At 55.2% G+C, this 14,790-nt stretch overlaps 9 protein-coding genes across 9 annotated transcripts; 6 read left to right on the forward strand and 3 right to left on the reverse strand.

Moving 5' to 3' along the window:
• Positions 1-157: 157 nt before the first annotated feature.
• L969DRAFT_51232 (glycoside hydrolase family 5 protein) lies at positions 158-2,495 on the forward strand (the record flags this gene model as incomplete). Its single annotated transcript, XM_014711358.1, has 2 exons — positions 158-910; positions 963-2,495. 2 exons carry the CDS (start codon positions 158-160, stop codon positions 2,493-2,495), a joined length of 2,286 nt encoding a protein of 761 aa, XP_014566844.1.
• Positions 2,496-2,519: 24 nt separating this feature from the next.
• On the reverse strand, positions 2,520-2,817 carry L969DRAFT_50787 (uncharacterized protein; the record flags this gene model as incomplete). The annotated part of the gene is made up of 2 exons (XM_014711359.1): positions 2,520-2,687; positions 2,734-2,817. The coding sequence occupies 2 exons, from the start codon at positions 2,815-2,817 to the stop codon at positions 2,520-2,522; spliced, it is 252 nt and encodes an 83-aa protein (XP_014566845.1).
• Positions 2,818-2,938: 121 nt separating this feature from the next.
• Positions 2,939-4,384, forward strand: L969DRAFT_18271 (uncharacterized protein; the record flags this gene model as incomplete). Its single annotated transcript, XM_014711265.1, has 2 exons — positions 2,939-3,774; positions 3,820-4,384. 2 exons carry the CDS (start codon positions 2,939-2,941, stop codon positions 4,382-4,384), a joined length of 1,401 nt encoding a protein of 466 aa, XP_014566751.1.
• On the reverse strand, positions 4,381-5,092 carry L969DRAFT_50863 (uncharacterized protein; the record flags this gene model as incomplete). Its single annotated transcript, XM_014711360.1, has 3 exons — positions 4,381-4,599; positions 4,654-4,884; positions 4,934-5,092. 3 exons carry the CDS (start codon positions 5,090-5,092, stop codon positions 4,381-4,383), a joined length of 609 nt encoding a protein of 202 aa, XP_014566846.1.
• Positions 5,093-5,291: 199 nt separating this feature from the next.
• On the forward strand, positions 5,292-6,517 carry L969DRAFT_104151 (uncharacterized protein; the record flags this gene model as incomplete). Its single annotated transcript, XM_014711361.1, has 5 exons — positions 5,292-5,449; positions 5,498-5,672; positions 5,725-6,007; positions 6,056-6,163; positions 6,213-6,517. 5 exons carry the CDS (start codon positions 5,292-5,294, stop codon positions 6,515-6,517), a joined length of 1,029 nt encoding a protein of 342 aa, XP_014566847.1.
• Positions 6,518-6,585: 68 nt separating this feature from the next.
• L969DRAFT_95351 (uncharacterized protein) lies at positions 6,586-8,353 on the reverse strand (the record flags this gene model as incomplete). The annotated part of the gene is made up of 2 exons (XM_014711362.1): positions 6,586-6,880; positions 6,933-8,353. 2 exons carry the CDS (start codon positions 8,351-8,353, stop codon positions 6,586-6,588), a joined length of 1,716 nt encoding a protein of 571 aa, XP_014566848.1.
• Positions 8,354-8,535: 182 nt separating this feature from the next.
• L969DRAFT_50761 (uncharacterized protein) lies at positions 8,536-11,917 on the forward strand (the record flags this gene model as incomplete). Its single annotated transcript, XM_014711363.1, has 3 exons — positions 8,536-10,555; positions 10,611-11,686; positions 11,741-11,917. The coding sequence occupies 3 exons, from the start codon at positions 8,536-8,538 to the stop codon at positions 11,915-11,917; spliced, it is 3,273 nt and encodes a 1,090-aa protein (XP_014566849.1).
• On the forward strand, positions 11,614-12,609 carry L969DRAFT_104153 (uncharacterized protein). The gene is made up of 3 exons (XM_014711364.1): positions 11,614-12,201; positions 12,253-12,310; positions 12,368-12,609. Exons 1-3 carry the CDS (start codon positions 12,016-12,018, stop codon positions 12,460-12,462), a joined length of 339 nt encoding a protein of 112 aa, XP_014566850.1. The 5' UTR covers positions 11,614-12,015; the 3' UTR covers positions 12,463-12,609.
• Positions 12,610-12,647: 38 nt separating this feature from the next.
• On the forward strand, positions 12,648-14,778 carry L969DRAFT_88698 (uncharacterized protein). Its single transcript, XM_014711365.1, has 5 exons — positions 12,648-13,397; positions 13,447-13,770; positions 13,823-14,277; positions 14,327-14,437; positions 14,488-14,778. Exons 1-5 carry the CDS (start codon positions 12,867-12,869, stop codon positions 14,594-14,596), a joined length of 1,530 nt encoding a protein of 509 aa, XP_014566851.1. The 5' UTR covers positions 12,648-12,866; the 3' UTR covers positions 14,597-14,778.
• The last annotated feature ends 12 nt before the right edge of the window (positions 14,779-14,790 follow it).

Below are 14,790 nucleotides of genomic sequence, written 5' to 3' on the forward strand. Positions count from 1 at the left end.
CGTCTGTGCACAGACGTTCCTATCGCTCTTTCCCTTCTCTCCTGATCTCATATTTCGCGAACATGACTGCGGTGCGCTTTGATACCTGCCCTCGACTCGACGGCTCGCTCGTCAAGCACTTTCCGTCCAACTCGCAGATTGTCGTGCATCGCGGAAGATGCTGCCAAGCAATGAGCCAAGCTCGCCCACTTCGACGCACGAGCACGAGGAGGTGTTCAGAGATGCGCCCAGCAGACTCGACCGAGTATCGCAAGAAGCCTTGCGCACAGATCTGACCGACTCGCGCACGCCTGCGCAGATGCAGGTCAACACGTATGATGATCCTTGGTCCCCCTCGACGAGCAAGACAGTCTTCTCGCCTGAGCTGAACCCGATGCACGATACCAATGCTGCCTCCACGCAATCCCTTGGGCAATCTCGAGGTAGCTCACAAACCCTGCTCGAGCTGAGCGAGCCGGAAAAGGGATACTATGCTACCGTTGGCGAGGCGCCCGCAAACAAGCCAAGATCAAGGCGCCCTCTATGGCTAGCGGCAGCTGCACTGATTATGCTGGTCGTGATACTAGCTGCTGTACTGGGCACTAGGCATCACGCGTATTCAGCGATCCTTGCAAGCTCAGCGAATACGATTGGCGCTCCTAGCAGCTCAGGCACGTCTGATATCGTCTGGAGCGGTAGCAATGGCGCGACGGTCACACGCGACGATGGCACAAAGTTTGTCTATGCGAATCCTTTCAATGGCACCTTCGACGCGGTCCCCTTCAGCAATACCGCTCGGGCTCAAGCTGATGTGCCTGCTTTGAACGAGAGATGGGACTATTCGGTCAATAAGATCACTGGCGTCAATCTGGGCGGCTGGTTGCTTCTCGAGCCCTTTATCACTCCGCATCTCTTTGAGCCTTACGAGAACGTGAGTGACTCCTTTCGACGTAGTTCGAGCAGCGTCTGACGCACACGCTCAGGACTCGACGCCAGCGATCGACGAATGGTCTTTGCTGGGAAAGCTCGGCTCCAGTGCCTCCACCGTCATGCTAGACCATTATAACACATTCATCACCGAGCAAGATTTTGCCGACATCGCAGCAGCTGGTCTCAATTGGATCCGCATCCCGCTTCCCTTTTGGGCAATCGAAGTGCAAGGCGAAGAGCCTTTCATCGAAGGAGTATCCTGGCTTTACTTCCTCAAAGCCATCAGCTGGGCCCGCAAGTACGGTCTCCGCATCAACCTCGATTTTCACACGATGCCTGGTTCTCAGAATGGCTGGAATCACTCGGGCAAATATGGTCAGATAGGCTTCCTGAAAGGCGTTATGGGTATCTCGAACGCCCAACGAGCGCTCAACTATGTCAGAACGCTCACCGAATTCATTTCTCAGCCAGCGTATGCTAGCGTCATCCCTATGTTCTCGTATCTCAACGAAGCTCGCATGGACTCTGCCACACAAGGCAACGCACTCATCGGTGTAACCGAGCTCAAAAGCTATCACTATCAAGTCTATCAGCTCGTGCGATCGATCACGGGTACTGGCGAGGGCAGTGGACCGCTACTGGTCATGCACGACGCTTTTGTTGCAAGCTCAGACTGGGTCGGCTTCTTATCTGGCGCAGATCGGCTAGGGCTAGATCGTCATCCTTATCTTGCTTTTTCGAACTTGCAGAACAATCCTCTACAATACGAAGCGACCGTGCCGTGTCAACAGTGGGCAGCAGGTCTGACTGCCTCCAACGAAGCCTTTGGCCTGTCGATCGCAGGCGAATACTCCCTAGCCATCAATGACTGTGGCAAATGGGTCAACAACGTCGGCTTTGGCTCTCGGCTTGATGGGACCTACCCCAATGCGACGGACCCGACTAGCACTTACATTGCGTCTTGTGACCCATGGAATGACTATACGACCTGGAATCAAACCACCAAGCAAGGCCTGCAGCTCTTTGCGTTGGCTTCGATGAGCTCGTTGCAGAACTCGTTCTTCTGGACTTGGAAGGTCTCCAAGTCAATTGTTACCGGTCTCGTCGGATCACCGCTGTGGTCGTATCAGCTCGGCTTGCAGGAAGGCTATGTGCCCGCTAATCCCAGGCTAGCGAACGGCTTCTGTGCTTCGTACTTGCCAGCGCAAGGCCAGACGGTGCCAACGAGCATGGTCTTCTCGGGAACGCTTGCTCCCAGTGCGACTGGTGCCGGCCAAGGCGTCATCGATCCCACGCAAGCCGCAAGCTATGGCGTTTGGCCGCCAACAACACTCGGCACTATCTCTGCCGCGACTTTATTACCTACACTGACGCCGACAGGCAAGATCATCACACTCGCTGCGGCGACACCAACTGCACGTCCTTCAGGCTCGCCCGTTGCAAGTGTTGGCAATGGCTGGCTCGACGCGAAAGACGTCGCGGGCTACTATACCAGCGCGACTGGCTGCACATATCCCGACGCTTGGGATGCCAATGACCTTGCGGTAAGTGCAGCCTACTGCACAGCCGCGCCGACAGCGCGTTAAGGGACAATGCATCCATACATGCCTTCACTCGATGACTGAGAAGGAATGCGTGTAGCCCTTGAGCGAGTCCTCGTTCACGTCGCTTCGTTCAACTCGTTCAACATGAGCATGCGAGGGTCCTCTTTTGAGCGCTTCGTTGAATTTGTCCAGTTGCGCATCATCACCACTCACGACAGCTTCCACTGCACCATCCTGTCTGGCTGATCAGATGCATCCCGTTGCAGCAGAAGCGTCGCACTGGCGTATTCCTAATCCAGCCCGCTAAGCCCCTTGCTTCCCCTCGCGCAAAGTGCCTATAGCCAACGCCTGTCCGCCGTCGCATGAGACTAGCAATCACATGCATAGATTCATATGACCTTGGACCCTGCCAGTCACGACGAAGCGTTGCACAGCCATGAGCGCTAGCTCCGCCAAGCTAACGCGAACGAGCGCGTTTGCTCGCAATGACGACATCGACGACAGGCCGGCCAGCGCCCTACTCTGCGAGCGACAAGTCGACGTTTGCGTACGAAAGTACGGTCAAGCGATGGCCGACGATCCTGGTCCAGATCATCGACGACATCGCTCGCACGAACCATGAACTGCATACTCGTGATGCAACTGGCAATGCGCACAAGATAGACGACGGCAAAGCCATCATTGCGGAGATAGACAGCCTGCGCTATGAGATTGCACATGACAGAGACGTCCCGGACCTCGAACCGGACGGAGGAGCCAATCTAGAGCTTTACAATGCCGAATTGGCGACTTGGCGGCAGGAGCACGAGGGCAAACTGACCTGGTTCTCAGGTGGCTGGCTGCTGCTCGAGTGCTACATGTACCGTCGTATCATGTCCTCACTGAGCTCTCGGGCCTTCTGGAATGACTACGACCCGTTTGCGCGACAGAAAGTGCAAACACTCAAATCGTCTGGTTCGGCCGTCTACACACTTGCGCTGGCCTTAAGCAGGCTCGGCAAGTCGCACGATGAGGAGACGCTGCACGCTTCCTTTCTCGAGCTCGTCACTGCTTGTCTTTGGGGCAACGCAACAGATCTGTCTCTCCTGACCAACATGACCCACGAGGATATACAAAAGCTGCAGAGCACAGGCAGAGATGCAAGCGCGGATCAATTTGTGCTACGCAATGATCTGGGAGCAGCATGGAAGCATGTCAAGCAACTCAAACATGGTCGAATAGACATCATTCTCGACAATTCTGGCTTTGAGCTTTATACGGATCTGATCCTCGCGTGTTGGCTTGTCGATTCTTCGCCCTTTGCTCGAACGGTCGTATTCCAGTGAGTCTACATACTTTGTGCTGATCACTGCTGACATCGAAGTAGTCCCAAGATGCAGCCGTGGTTTGTATCGGACGTACTTCCACGCGACTTTGACATCATCGACCAGCTACTCGACCAGACCTTCTTCGACAAGCAAGATAATGCAGCGAGTGAAGAAGAGCGGACAGCACTGCAGGTCTTTGCCAACAGACTACGCGAGCTTTTTGATTCTGGCGTTTTTCAGCTGATCGTCCCAAGTGATGCCAGGCTGGGTCAAGCTATAGGCTACCAAGGCGACTTCTGGACGAATCCGATGCCATTCTATCGCATTCCGGCCGTCGCGCCGCAGCTTCTGGCCGAGCTGCAAAAGTCTGATCTGACAATCTGGAAGGGCGATCTCAACTATAGAAGGCTCGTTGGTGACCTAGCTTGGCCAACCACGACATCCTGGCAGACCGCTCTGGGCGAGCTAGCAGGTCGATTGGATCTTCTATCTCTGCGTACTTGCAAAGCCGACGTCGTGGTTGGTCTCGAAGAAGGCACGCAAGCAGAGCTGGATGCAAAAGACCCTCGTTGGCGCATCTCGGGAAAGTATGCAGTCATCTCGTTTGACAAGCGAACAGTCTAGGACGCATTGCATTTCCTTACGAGATCTGCGAGAGTCGACAGGTATTCGTCGTGCGCAAGCGGTGATAGCGTCTCTACTGCCCGTTCTAATGCAAAAAGGTACTGATCGTTGCGTCCTGACGGGCCTTTCGAGTGTGCGATATGGTTCGCTAGCGCGTGCAGCGGTGCTGGGCCGACGAACGAAGGATTGGCCGGCAAGCCGACGTAGCACATGGTCTGCTCGTGTTCTCAGCAGATGTGTCAATCAGCTTGCGCCGCGGGTACCTCGACAATCTCGTCCCCTGACGAGGTTGGGCAGACGACTTGTACAGGCTGAAGTGTGTATCCATCCTTTTCGCGGTGGTCCATGTAGCTCCTTACAGAGACCGAATGGATAGGGTCAAAGTAATAGATCACACCCCAGCAATCTTCATGCGTTGCCAGGGCATCAGGCTCATCGCCTGACGTGCATAGAGCGCGCCATGTCGTTGTCTCCACCAACGTGACGACGCGTCCCGGATGCTGCTGAGAGTATGAGGAGCTGATGTTGACTGGAGCGGTCTTGGCGCACCTGTGGAGTGCCGCGATGATCTGAGGAGCTCTGAGCGAACCGCCGAACGTAGCCTCGTATCCGGCCGATACGCGAAGAGACGACATGCTCTGGGGGAGGCTTCCATATGAGCGAGCCATAGCCAAAGCAGGATGCCAAGCCTGGCTCGGTCTCGGGCATCAGCCTGTGAGCTGTGGAGAGGCGCAAGTCACGACGCGCCCGTCTTCGGCATGTCGTCATGGCTGATTTTTCAATGTCAACGCGCAAGCTCCGAGCTCGGCCAAGCTCGCAATCGCTCGTGGTATGACCGAAGATCCAGTCGTCGTACGATAGCAAGAGGATATATAAACCCCCAAGCACTCTGAAAGCCACGTAAGCAATGGCAGGCTCGCCGGTGATCGTGCTCGATCCCTACTATCTGGCCATCACCTTCTTGATCACGCTCGCTCTGCAATATAGCACCTTGGCAGTCGCCTACACGCTCCAATTCGACAAGCTCACCGATGCAGCCGGCAGTCTCAACTTCTTTCTCATCGCGTATGCTTACTGAAAGGATACTTCTGCCCGTCTGACACGCCAGCGCAGGTTGATCACACTTACTTTCGGAAACCAATACCATGCAAGAGAGATCGTCGTCTCTGTTTTCATGATGATCTGGGCAGCTCGCCTGGGCGGTTTTCTCTTCTTCCGCGTGCTCAAGACGGGTAGCGATGGACGCTTTGATCAGATCAGAAGCAACTTGCTCAAATTCGCCGGCTTTGTAGGCTTCTACCCGAGCTGGGCCTCGATCGAGACGCTCACATCGTGAACAGTTTGCATTCCAGACGCTCTGGTGCTGGACTGTCTCGCTACCGGTGACCATTCTCAACTCGCCAAGGGGATCTTATGGACCTCGTGGCGGCGCCAATCCCAAATTTGGCAGCGGCACAGACATTGTTGGCATCATCTTCTGGGTCATCGGTTTCTCCATCGAAGCCATCAGCGATATCGAGAAGTTCAGATACAAGAGCGCAAAGCCAGCTCCTGATCAAGTCAACAACAAGGGTACTTGGGGCTTCACACGTCATCCCAACTATTTTGGCGAGATCCTACTCCGTAAGCTCGTTAGCGCTGTACACGAGTCAGTCTTGATGCTGTCCGCAGAATGGGGCATATGGCTTCTATGCATCCAGCCTGCACGCTCTGGCCTGACGAGTAGTGAGACGCGACATGCTCTCTACGCATCTGTAGTCGGTCCTATCTTCATCACCTGCAAGTCCTTCGCCCCTCTCGATCGTGTCAAGCTGATGTTGGGCCACAGTACTTCTATTCGGTTTGAGCGGTCTGCCCGAGGCGGAGAAGCCAGCAGCGCAAAAGTACTATCTCAAGACCTATGGGCCCAAAGCAGACGGTGAAAGCAAGGCCTGGCAGAACTATCAAGACTATCTGGACTCGACTTCGATCTTCTGGCCTATCCCACCGGCGATCTATCGCCCGCTCCCGAAATGGCTCAAGCAGACCGTGCTGCTCGATCTGCCGTTCTATCACTTTGACGAGAGGAAAGACGGTCCCAAAGCGATAGAAGAAGCCAAACAAAAAGATCGAGAGTCTCGCGAGAATGCCTGAGGCGTGCGCGTGCAAGTAGATGCGTAATTCGACAACACTGTTGTTAATGTACAATCACATGCGATTCGTCACTTCTTCTTACGCTGAAGTGGAATCACTTCGACCAACTGCTTCGGTAAGCCTTGCACTTCCAGGTAGTCCGAGATGGTCTTGCTCTGGTCGCCCTGGACGAGCACCTCCATGGCGCCCTTCTTGCTCCCAAAGACTTGATCGACGCTTGTGCTCGACGCGCATGCGACCTGCAGCTCAGAAGACACCCGCTCGGGCAGAAAGCCGTAGAGTTCCAGGCCGGTAATGATTGAGACAACCTTGCGGCCTTGCCTTGCTTTTATTTCGACCTTGACAGTTGTCGGCGTTCCTTTCCTGCATGCAGCAGCATCAGCGCAAGCTCTGATACATGCTGTGAGATGCTTGCCTTAGCTCTGTTTTGCCGCCGAGCAGCTGGACGCGATGCATTTTCTGACAGTGCTGCAACAGTCGATGGATCGCATCACTTCGATCTATAGCGTCCACATTCTCGTTCGATTTGAGCAGCGTCTGACCGAGCAAGGGATCGATACTGATAAATTTCGGATCGACGGGATGGATCAACTTCTCTTTGTCAACGTAATCGATCAAAGCTTTCCTGGCCTGAGCAGCCGTCAAGGGATCTTTCGAGCGAGACGTCTTTTCGAAGAATGCCACAGTCTGACCATGGGGTTTGTAGACGTCCGTCACGCTGATACTACTCGCGCTCGCTTCCTCTTTAGCCTCTTGTGCTTCGCTTGCTCTGGCTTGAGCAGTCAGTTTTGCCATCGTCTTGTACGGCCGGAGCTCTTTCAAGGGTGCAGCATCCTTGTTGATCGACAACACCAGAGCTTCAGGCTTCATCTCTTTGAGCGTGAGCAAGTCTTTTGCAGCCATAGCTTTGAGGAACTTGGCCAAGGTTTTGTGTGACGACCGCTTGACGTCGATCTGAGCAATGTGATCCGCATGAGCTGCCGGCCGAGCCGGCAGAATATGCGCACTGTACACGACCGAGGCTGACAGAGGGAATTGCGACTTGTTGGGCAGCGTATTGACGACAGCATAGCACAGTGCTTGTTCCAGCAGCGCGTCCACTAATTCCACTGGCAGCATTTTTGCTGGCTCAACGGCAGCTTCTTTCGTGAGCGCCTCAGGTACTTCTTCAGGCTGCACGCTGTCGTCCAAGGCAAGGCTGGCAGCTTCTGCTTCGAGCGTGGGCAGAGCGATGCGTTGTGGCTCTGACTGCGTGCCCGACATCCATAGATGATCTTGCTCGGCGTGCAAGGTGATGACAACTTTGCCCGTCGCAGCGCGGGCGAGCTTCTCAGGCGTTGCGCTGAGTTGACCGACGGCGCAGGGGCGCTCTGAATCGTCACCTGAAGATACAGCGACGAGAGTACCTTCGGTGTACGCGGGAGGCAGCCGTCTCAGACAGGACGTGTTGACCCCCGGTCTGAACAGATCCGCTCCTTCTGCTAGCTTGTCGATGACCATGGGAGCAGTGACGATGATTGACAACAGTGCCGGGTAGCGCAGGAGTGTGTACACAGACGGCACGAGCAAGTCATTTGACGATTTGCCTATCCTGAACCATAGCGGATCGTATGGCGTCGCAGCGGGCAAGTCAGCCGTCAGGTGACAAGCGTACAGAGTCACAGACTCGTCGAGATGCGTGATGCCGCGAGAAGTGAGGATGCCATCCGGGACGAGCAGTCGAGCGAGCTCTGTCGAGACGGCGAACGTCTTTGCAATCTCCTCGGCGAGCTTGCGTCGTTCAGAGTTCTTGAGCGGTGACCAGGGCTTGTGACTCGCCAGCGGCTTCTTGAACATCTGCGCCGGCTGTCGAGTCGGCTCGTCTCTGCAGGCACAGGCACAAGCTGAGCGCTGAGCACTCTGTCCGAACCGAAAAACGGCAGCGCGGACGACGACGACGACGACGACAGACAGACAGCCAGCCCTCTGACGCCTTGGAACAGACACCGTCGACAGCGTGCGATGCTCAGAACAGACTGATGACAAGGGGACAGCAAAGGGCCAGCCTCACGAGAGTACTGCTAGGCTGCCTGCTGCTCATATCGGCATTCGTCGGTCGAACGACGTGCGAGCCCTCCCTGGCTAGCCGACTGGCCACGAACACTCAGCAAGCTCGGCCAGACTCCCTCCAACTCGCACATCGTGTCATCAGCGAGCGGCCGAGCAATGAAGGGCTGCCTGCACTGCCCGAAGAGATCCGCAAGTTTACTTTCACCGCTCCGTCGCCGAGAGGCTTGCCCGTCCAAGACGGCGCACCTCAGTCTGTCGAAGATCTCGAGCTGTCTGATCTCGCCTTGATCACGACCGTCGACGGATCTGTCCATGCAGTTCTCCGGGCTACAGGCCAATGGATCTGGACCCTGCATGACTCCAAAGACGTGAAGCAGGACAACTCGACCTTGCGAGACATCAACACGCCCCTCGTCAGAGTCGAGGACGTCGCTCCTCGTCTGATCAAGCCCAGGCCATCGAATGTGAAGGCTGTGGGCGAGCCTCTGCGGACGACACAGCAAGAGAGCGCGTCGAACGATGAAGTCTACATCATTGAGCCCCACGCAGACGGCGACCTTTACATCTTCTTGCGCTCCACAGGAAAGATGCAGAAATTACCCCTGTCCATGCATCAGCTCGTCGAGATGTCGCCGTTCACCTTTCCGGGCGACGACTCGAAAATGTTTGTCGGCAAGAAGGAGACCAAACTCGTCGGTGTCGATATCAAGACAGGCAATCTTGTCGGCGTCTTTGGTCCCGAAGCAGGATGGTGCGAATGGCATGATCGAGATAGACCAGCGACGGGCGAGGATCCCATCGATGCGCGACCTCAGGACTTGCTCTACATGGGCAAAACAGACTATACTGTGTCCATCTTCTCCAAGCACCAAGGGCTCCAACAGCAGCTATCCTATTCCGCATATGGTCCCTCGACTTTCGGTGACAGCATCCAATCGATCTGGACGAGAACTCCAGACGATAGATATCTGCAACCCATGCATGACGGCAGCCTCGTCTGCTTCAAAGCAGGCGATCACGGCCTACAATGGACTGTCCAGTTCGACTCGCCTGCCGTTTCGGTATTTGATATCGCGACGCCCAGGACAGCATCCGAGCACGAAGAAGCCGGCCAGCCTCTGCTGTTCGCTCAACCCCAGCCTCGGCCTGCTTTCGGCTTGCCGTCGAGCTTCATGGCCTTACGCAATCTGCCTGAAACGACCTTTGTCGGCAATCACGGCACTACCTACTATGCCATGAGCCGGGATACGTTCCCGCTCGTCGCCTTTGCTCCAAGTGCGCACGTCACCAGACGGCCGGAGAAGGAGATCCGCACCTTTGCCGATCTTATCGGCAGTCACCGAGTAGAGTCGTCAGATTTTGCTTCGCCGCTCAATCAGATCGAGGAGGGCGAGCACAGGCTGGGCATCGATCCGCCTCAGCCGCCCTCGACCACCGCTGCTTGGGACTCCGCAACAAGCATACTGCGCCTGGCAGAACGCGCGCCTGCACTCGGATTGTCGACTACGTCGCTCGCAACGATTGCAATCACCCTAGTAGCTGTAATGTGTGCTGGTATATACATCCTATCAAGGCATCAGTACCGCCCTCCCCCAATCGAAGAGCCCGTCCAGAACGGCACAGCTCTACCTCGGCAGACCGCTTCGCCTCAGAGGGATCAGCCAGAGAATGATCATGCAGCGGCGGCCACAGTACAAGACGATCAGCTCGAGTCTGACAATGAAGTCGAAGCTCGCTATGACGATGCAAAGCCTCGGCCAGGCAGGAGGAGGAAGCGCGGTCGCCGACCTTTGCAGAAGGCAGCAGCACTGGCCACGGCCGCTCAAGTGCCTGCGATCTCGATCACTGGCGAGGATGGCGCAGCAGTGGAGCTTGCAAAGACTCGCGAGGAGCATGTTCAGCCCCTGCCGTCACCCGTTGCTGCTGTTCCACTGTCCACTGCTCAAACAGGTCAAATCGGATCCCTGATTGTTTCCGAGTCGATATTAGGTGATCTCTATCGTCTGCGTCCGTGTGCCCCGGATGCAAGCTGACAGAGACGCAGGATATGGATCACACGGCACTGTCGTGCTCAGAGGCGAGTTTCAGGGTCGAGCGGTAGCCGTCAAGCGGTTGCTCAAAGACTTTGTCACCATTGCGACTCACGAAGTCAGTCTGTTGCAAGAGAGCGACGATCACACCAACGTGATCCGCTACTTCTGCAAGGAGCAAAAGGACAATTTCCTCTATATCGCGCTCGAGCTCTGTCCGGCTTCGCTCGCAGATCTCATCGAGCAGCCCTCTCTGCATCCCGGTCTTGTCAGCTCATTCGACGACAAGAAAGCTTTGCGCCAGATCACATCAGGATTGGTACATTTGCATTCGCTCAAGATCGTTCATCGCGATATCAAACCGCAGAACATTCTCGTTGCGCCAGACAAGCTGGGCGGTCTCCGTATGATGATCTCAGACTTTGGACTCTGCAAGAAACTGGACAATGACGAGAGCAGCTACTTCCAATCGGTCAACCATGCTGCAGGATCCTTCGGCTACCGGGCACCGGAAGTCTTGCGAGGCGAGGTGAACCCGAACGAGCAGGCCGCTTCGCCGCTCGACTCGACACAGTCCGCAGGCTCGAGTCCTGACGATCAGACCAGGAAGAAGCTTACGCGATCTGTGGACATCTTTGCACTTGGCAATCTGTTCTATTATATCTTGACAAGGGGCGAGCATCCGTTTGGTGCGCGATACGAGCGCGAAGTCAATATTCTCAAAGCTCGTGTTGACCTGTCACGACTCGATGGTCTCGGCGAGGAAGCCTTGGAAGCGCAAACCGTCATTCTATCGATGATCAGTCCTGACCCGCTGCAACGGCCAAAGGCAAAGGACGTGCTCGTGCAACCCTTCTTCTGGTCTCCGGCGAAACGGCTGCTCTTTGTCTGCGATGCTAGCGACCGATTCGAGATCATGGAACGTGATCCGCCGGCTCCTGCTCTGCAGTCGCTTGAGCGATCTGCGCCTGATATCGTTGGCGACGATTGGCTCCGCAAGCTCGATCGCACCCTCATCGATAATCTGGGCAAGTACCGGAAGTACGAAGGCCATTCCGTCCGAGATCTCTTGCGGGTCCTCCGCAATAAAGTTCGCACCCTGCTGTCTCTTATCATGCAGGGCTGATGCTGGACGCATTCACAGAAGAATCACTTTCAGGACTTGCCAGAGAACGTACAGAAGAATCTCGGCGCCTTACCGGACGGCTTTCTCGCCTACTTCACGCATCGCTTTCCTCGCCTGCTGCTGCACATTCACCAGGTCGTGCGCGAGCACCTCATCGATGAACCAATGTTCGGCCCCTACTTCTCCGCAGACTAGCTTGATGTACTTGATTGTTGTCTGTTGTGCATTTTACGTGCCACCGTCTTGCTCCGGCTCTTCGTGCGCGCGTGCGGGGTGCCGGACTACCAACGACGATGAGTGTGACGCACATTGTGCTGTTTGCATACAAGCCAGAGACGACCAAGGAGGAGATCAAGGAGGTCAGAGAGAAGTTTCTAGCACTCCAACAGCAATGCAAAACGGCCGACAATGGACCGCTCGTTCAGAGCTTCCATGCGGGCAGTAACAATTCGACGGAAGGCCTTTCCGGCAAGATCAATGCGAGCTGGTTGAGCTCCAATGTATGCGACGACACTGATGCTCGAACGCAGGACGCCTTCGTTATGACCTTTGCGTCCAAGGAGGACCGGGACTACTACAATGAAAAAGGTCGGGTCGTGCACTCTTCGCTCGGAGTCAGACTGGACTGACGCGAAAGGAGAGCAGATCAGGCGCACAAAGAGTTTAAGGATTTTGTGCTGCCCAAGCTTATCCCACCGGAGGCTCGCATCGTCGACTTTACTCCCGGCGTGTTCGAATAGGCCAGAGGTGCGAGCTGTGGGTGGCCGAACAGCAATACATGCATGACAATGGCGATTTGCGAAGGACAACGTGATACACGGAGCCTTCCTCCTCATGAGCATTGACCTGATGGAAATCAGGGGTCGTCTCCACATTGTCTCCGTGCGCGTACAGAAGAAATGAATTCATTCGAATGAGCTCATCCGAAAGAGAAAAGAAGGCAGGCAGCAGTACGAGTGACTAGATCAGTCTAGCAGTAGCAGTGAGATCCTATAAGACGGCGAATCAGTGGTGCATGTCCATACCGACAGTCAGCTCGAGAAATACCCACAACAAGACGAGATCTATCGGCAATCACCCGACCTAAGGGCGTCTGATTGCTTGCCTCAATCCAACCTCGTACAATACTGAACAGCCACGCAAGATGAATCAAGCAGAGTCCATCTACTCGTCTCCTGCTCCCACGTATGGTGAACAGCTCGGCAGCCACAATGGCCCACACGATGGTGCGCCAATGACGGCGGACAATCTCGCCATCGCAGATGAGAAAAGGACCCGCGACTCAAAGGATGAAGAGGCGACCATGATAGGCAAAATTGACACTGCAGCAGCGACGACAAAGGTGCGCGATGAGGGAGAAGATTCTTCGATCGGCGACAGGACGGCCATCGAGACGAAGAACCTCACCTGGGTCCAAGCAAGCTTCCTGCTTCTCACCGAGTACATCGTTGTCGCTATCCTGTCCTTTCCTCAATCGTATGCCGCACTCGGGCTTGCAGGCGGTCTGATCACCACCGTCATCGTCGGCGGCGTCGTGCTTGCGACTTCACTCATCTTGACAGATTATTGCATCGCCCATCCAGAATTGATCGACATCTGCGACATCGCGTACGAACTCTTTGGTCACTCACGGATTGCGTATGAACTCGCTGCAATTGGTTTCTTGCTCAACAATGTAGGCCTCTGCGTAAACGCCGCCCTCACAGGGGCTGATGGTCGCACAGGTATTTATCATGGGCCTGCACGTCGTCATCGGCTCAGTAGCACTCAACACGCTGACCGACCATCCGTTCTGCACGCTCATCTTCTCGGCGCTTATCACCGTCGTCACCGGCTTTGCATCTCTTCCCCGCAGTCTTTCGCAAGTTTCGTACCTCGGCATGATCGGCGCATTCTTCATGGCCATCGCGCTCCTGCTCGCTCTCATCCTTGCCGGCGTCGAATCAGCTCCGGCCATGTATACCGGCGCAGAGAATATCAAGCATGTTGGAGGTTTCGCTCATAGTGGTACCACCTTCGTCGTTGGCTTCAGCGCTGTTCTCAATATCGTACGTATCTCTCCCGCCCGCCGTGTGAGATGCTAACGCTTGTGCAATACAGATCTACACGTTCGTCGGTCAGATCCTGATTCCATCCTACGTCAGCGAGATGAGAGAGCCAAGAGACTTCAAGAAGGCGCTCTGGATCGTCACAATCTTTGAGATTGTACTCTATGGCGTCGGAGGCTCAGTGATATACTACTATGTCGGCTCAGATCTGATCGTCTCGCCTGCCTATGGTGCTCTTCAGTCGAAATATGCCAAGATCGTGGCCGGATTCACGCTACCGACGATCATCGCTGTCGGCATCGTCTATAGCGTCATCACGAGCCGCTTCATTTTGTTCAGAATATTCGAGGCCAGCTCGATTCACCGCCGCGCACATACAGTCAAAGGCTGGGTTGTCTGGACCGGCATTGTCATCACTCTCTGGGCGTTTGCGTTCATCATCGCGGGAGCGGTGCCATTCTTCAGCGATTTGCTGTCGCTCTTGTCGTCACTGTTCGATTCGTTCTTGTGCGATCTCCGTCTGCTACATCGAGATTTGACTGACTTGCCCCCGCAGCGGATTCATCTTCTGGGCATTTGCATACAAATCGCTCAACAAAGGCAACCTCTGGTCAAGCCCAGCCCGCATCGCTACGACAGTCTTTTACATCTTCGTTCTGCTCACAGGGTTCGTCGATAGCGATGTCCTTGCGTGGCTTAGCTGACGCTATTTCTCAGTCTATTCATGCTGACCGCAGGCACATATGCAAGCGCAGAGAGCATCAAAGCGAGCTACAGCGACGGGACTGTCTCGTCGCCCTTCAGCTGCGCCAATACGGGCTACTAATCAATGCGAAGACGACATATATACACGCACCCATACTCAAAAGCAGTCTATCAGTCATGTTGTGCACATAGAAATTGTCAACTTGCGATGGGCGCGCGGCCGCAACACGGCAAGATTGCGATGTCGGACTTTGCGCGCGATGGTTAATTAGATGCGGGGTTGTTTCTCTGACTGCACGTGGCAAACACGACACT

The sequence above is a fragment of the Mixia osmundae genome (assembly GCF_000708205.1).
Source record: "Mixia osmundae IAM 14324 unplaced genomic scaffold scaffold_7, whole genome shotgun sequence".
Classification (NCBI taxonomy): Eukaryota; Fungi; Basidiomycota; class Mixiomycetes; order Mixiales; family Mixiaceae; genus Mixia; species Mixia osmundae.

Coding starts and splice junctions, on each gene's coding strand:
- L969DRAFT_104153 (XM_014711364.1), top strand. CDS start 12,016: ATGAGTGTGACGCACATTGTGCTGTTTGCATACAAGCCAGAGACGACC. Junction 12,202..12,252: donor GCCTTTCCGGCAAGATCAAT/GCGAGCTGGTTG, acceptor GCTCGAACGCAG/GACGCCTTCGTTATGACCTT. Junction 12,311..12,367: donor GGACTACTACAATGAAAAAG/GTCGGGTCGTGC, acceptor AAAGGAGAGCAG/ATCAGGCGCACAAAGAGTTT.
- L969DRAFT_88698 (XM_014711365.1), top strand. CDS start 12,867: ATGAATCAAGCAGAGTCCATCTACTCGTCTCCTGCTCCCACGTATGGT. Junction 13,398..13,446: donor TTGGTTTCTTGCTCAACAAT/GTAGGCCTCTGC, acceptor ATGGTCGCACAG/GTATTTATCATGGGCCTGCA. Junction 14,278..14,326: donor TCACTGTTCGATTCGTTCTT/GTGCGATCTCCG, acceptor TTGCCCCCGCAG/CGGATTCATCTTCTGGGCAT.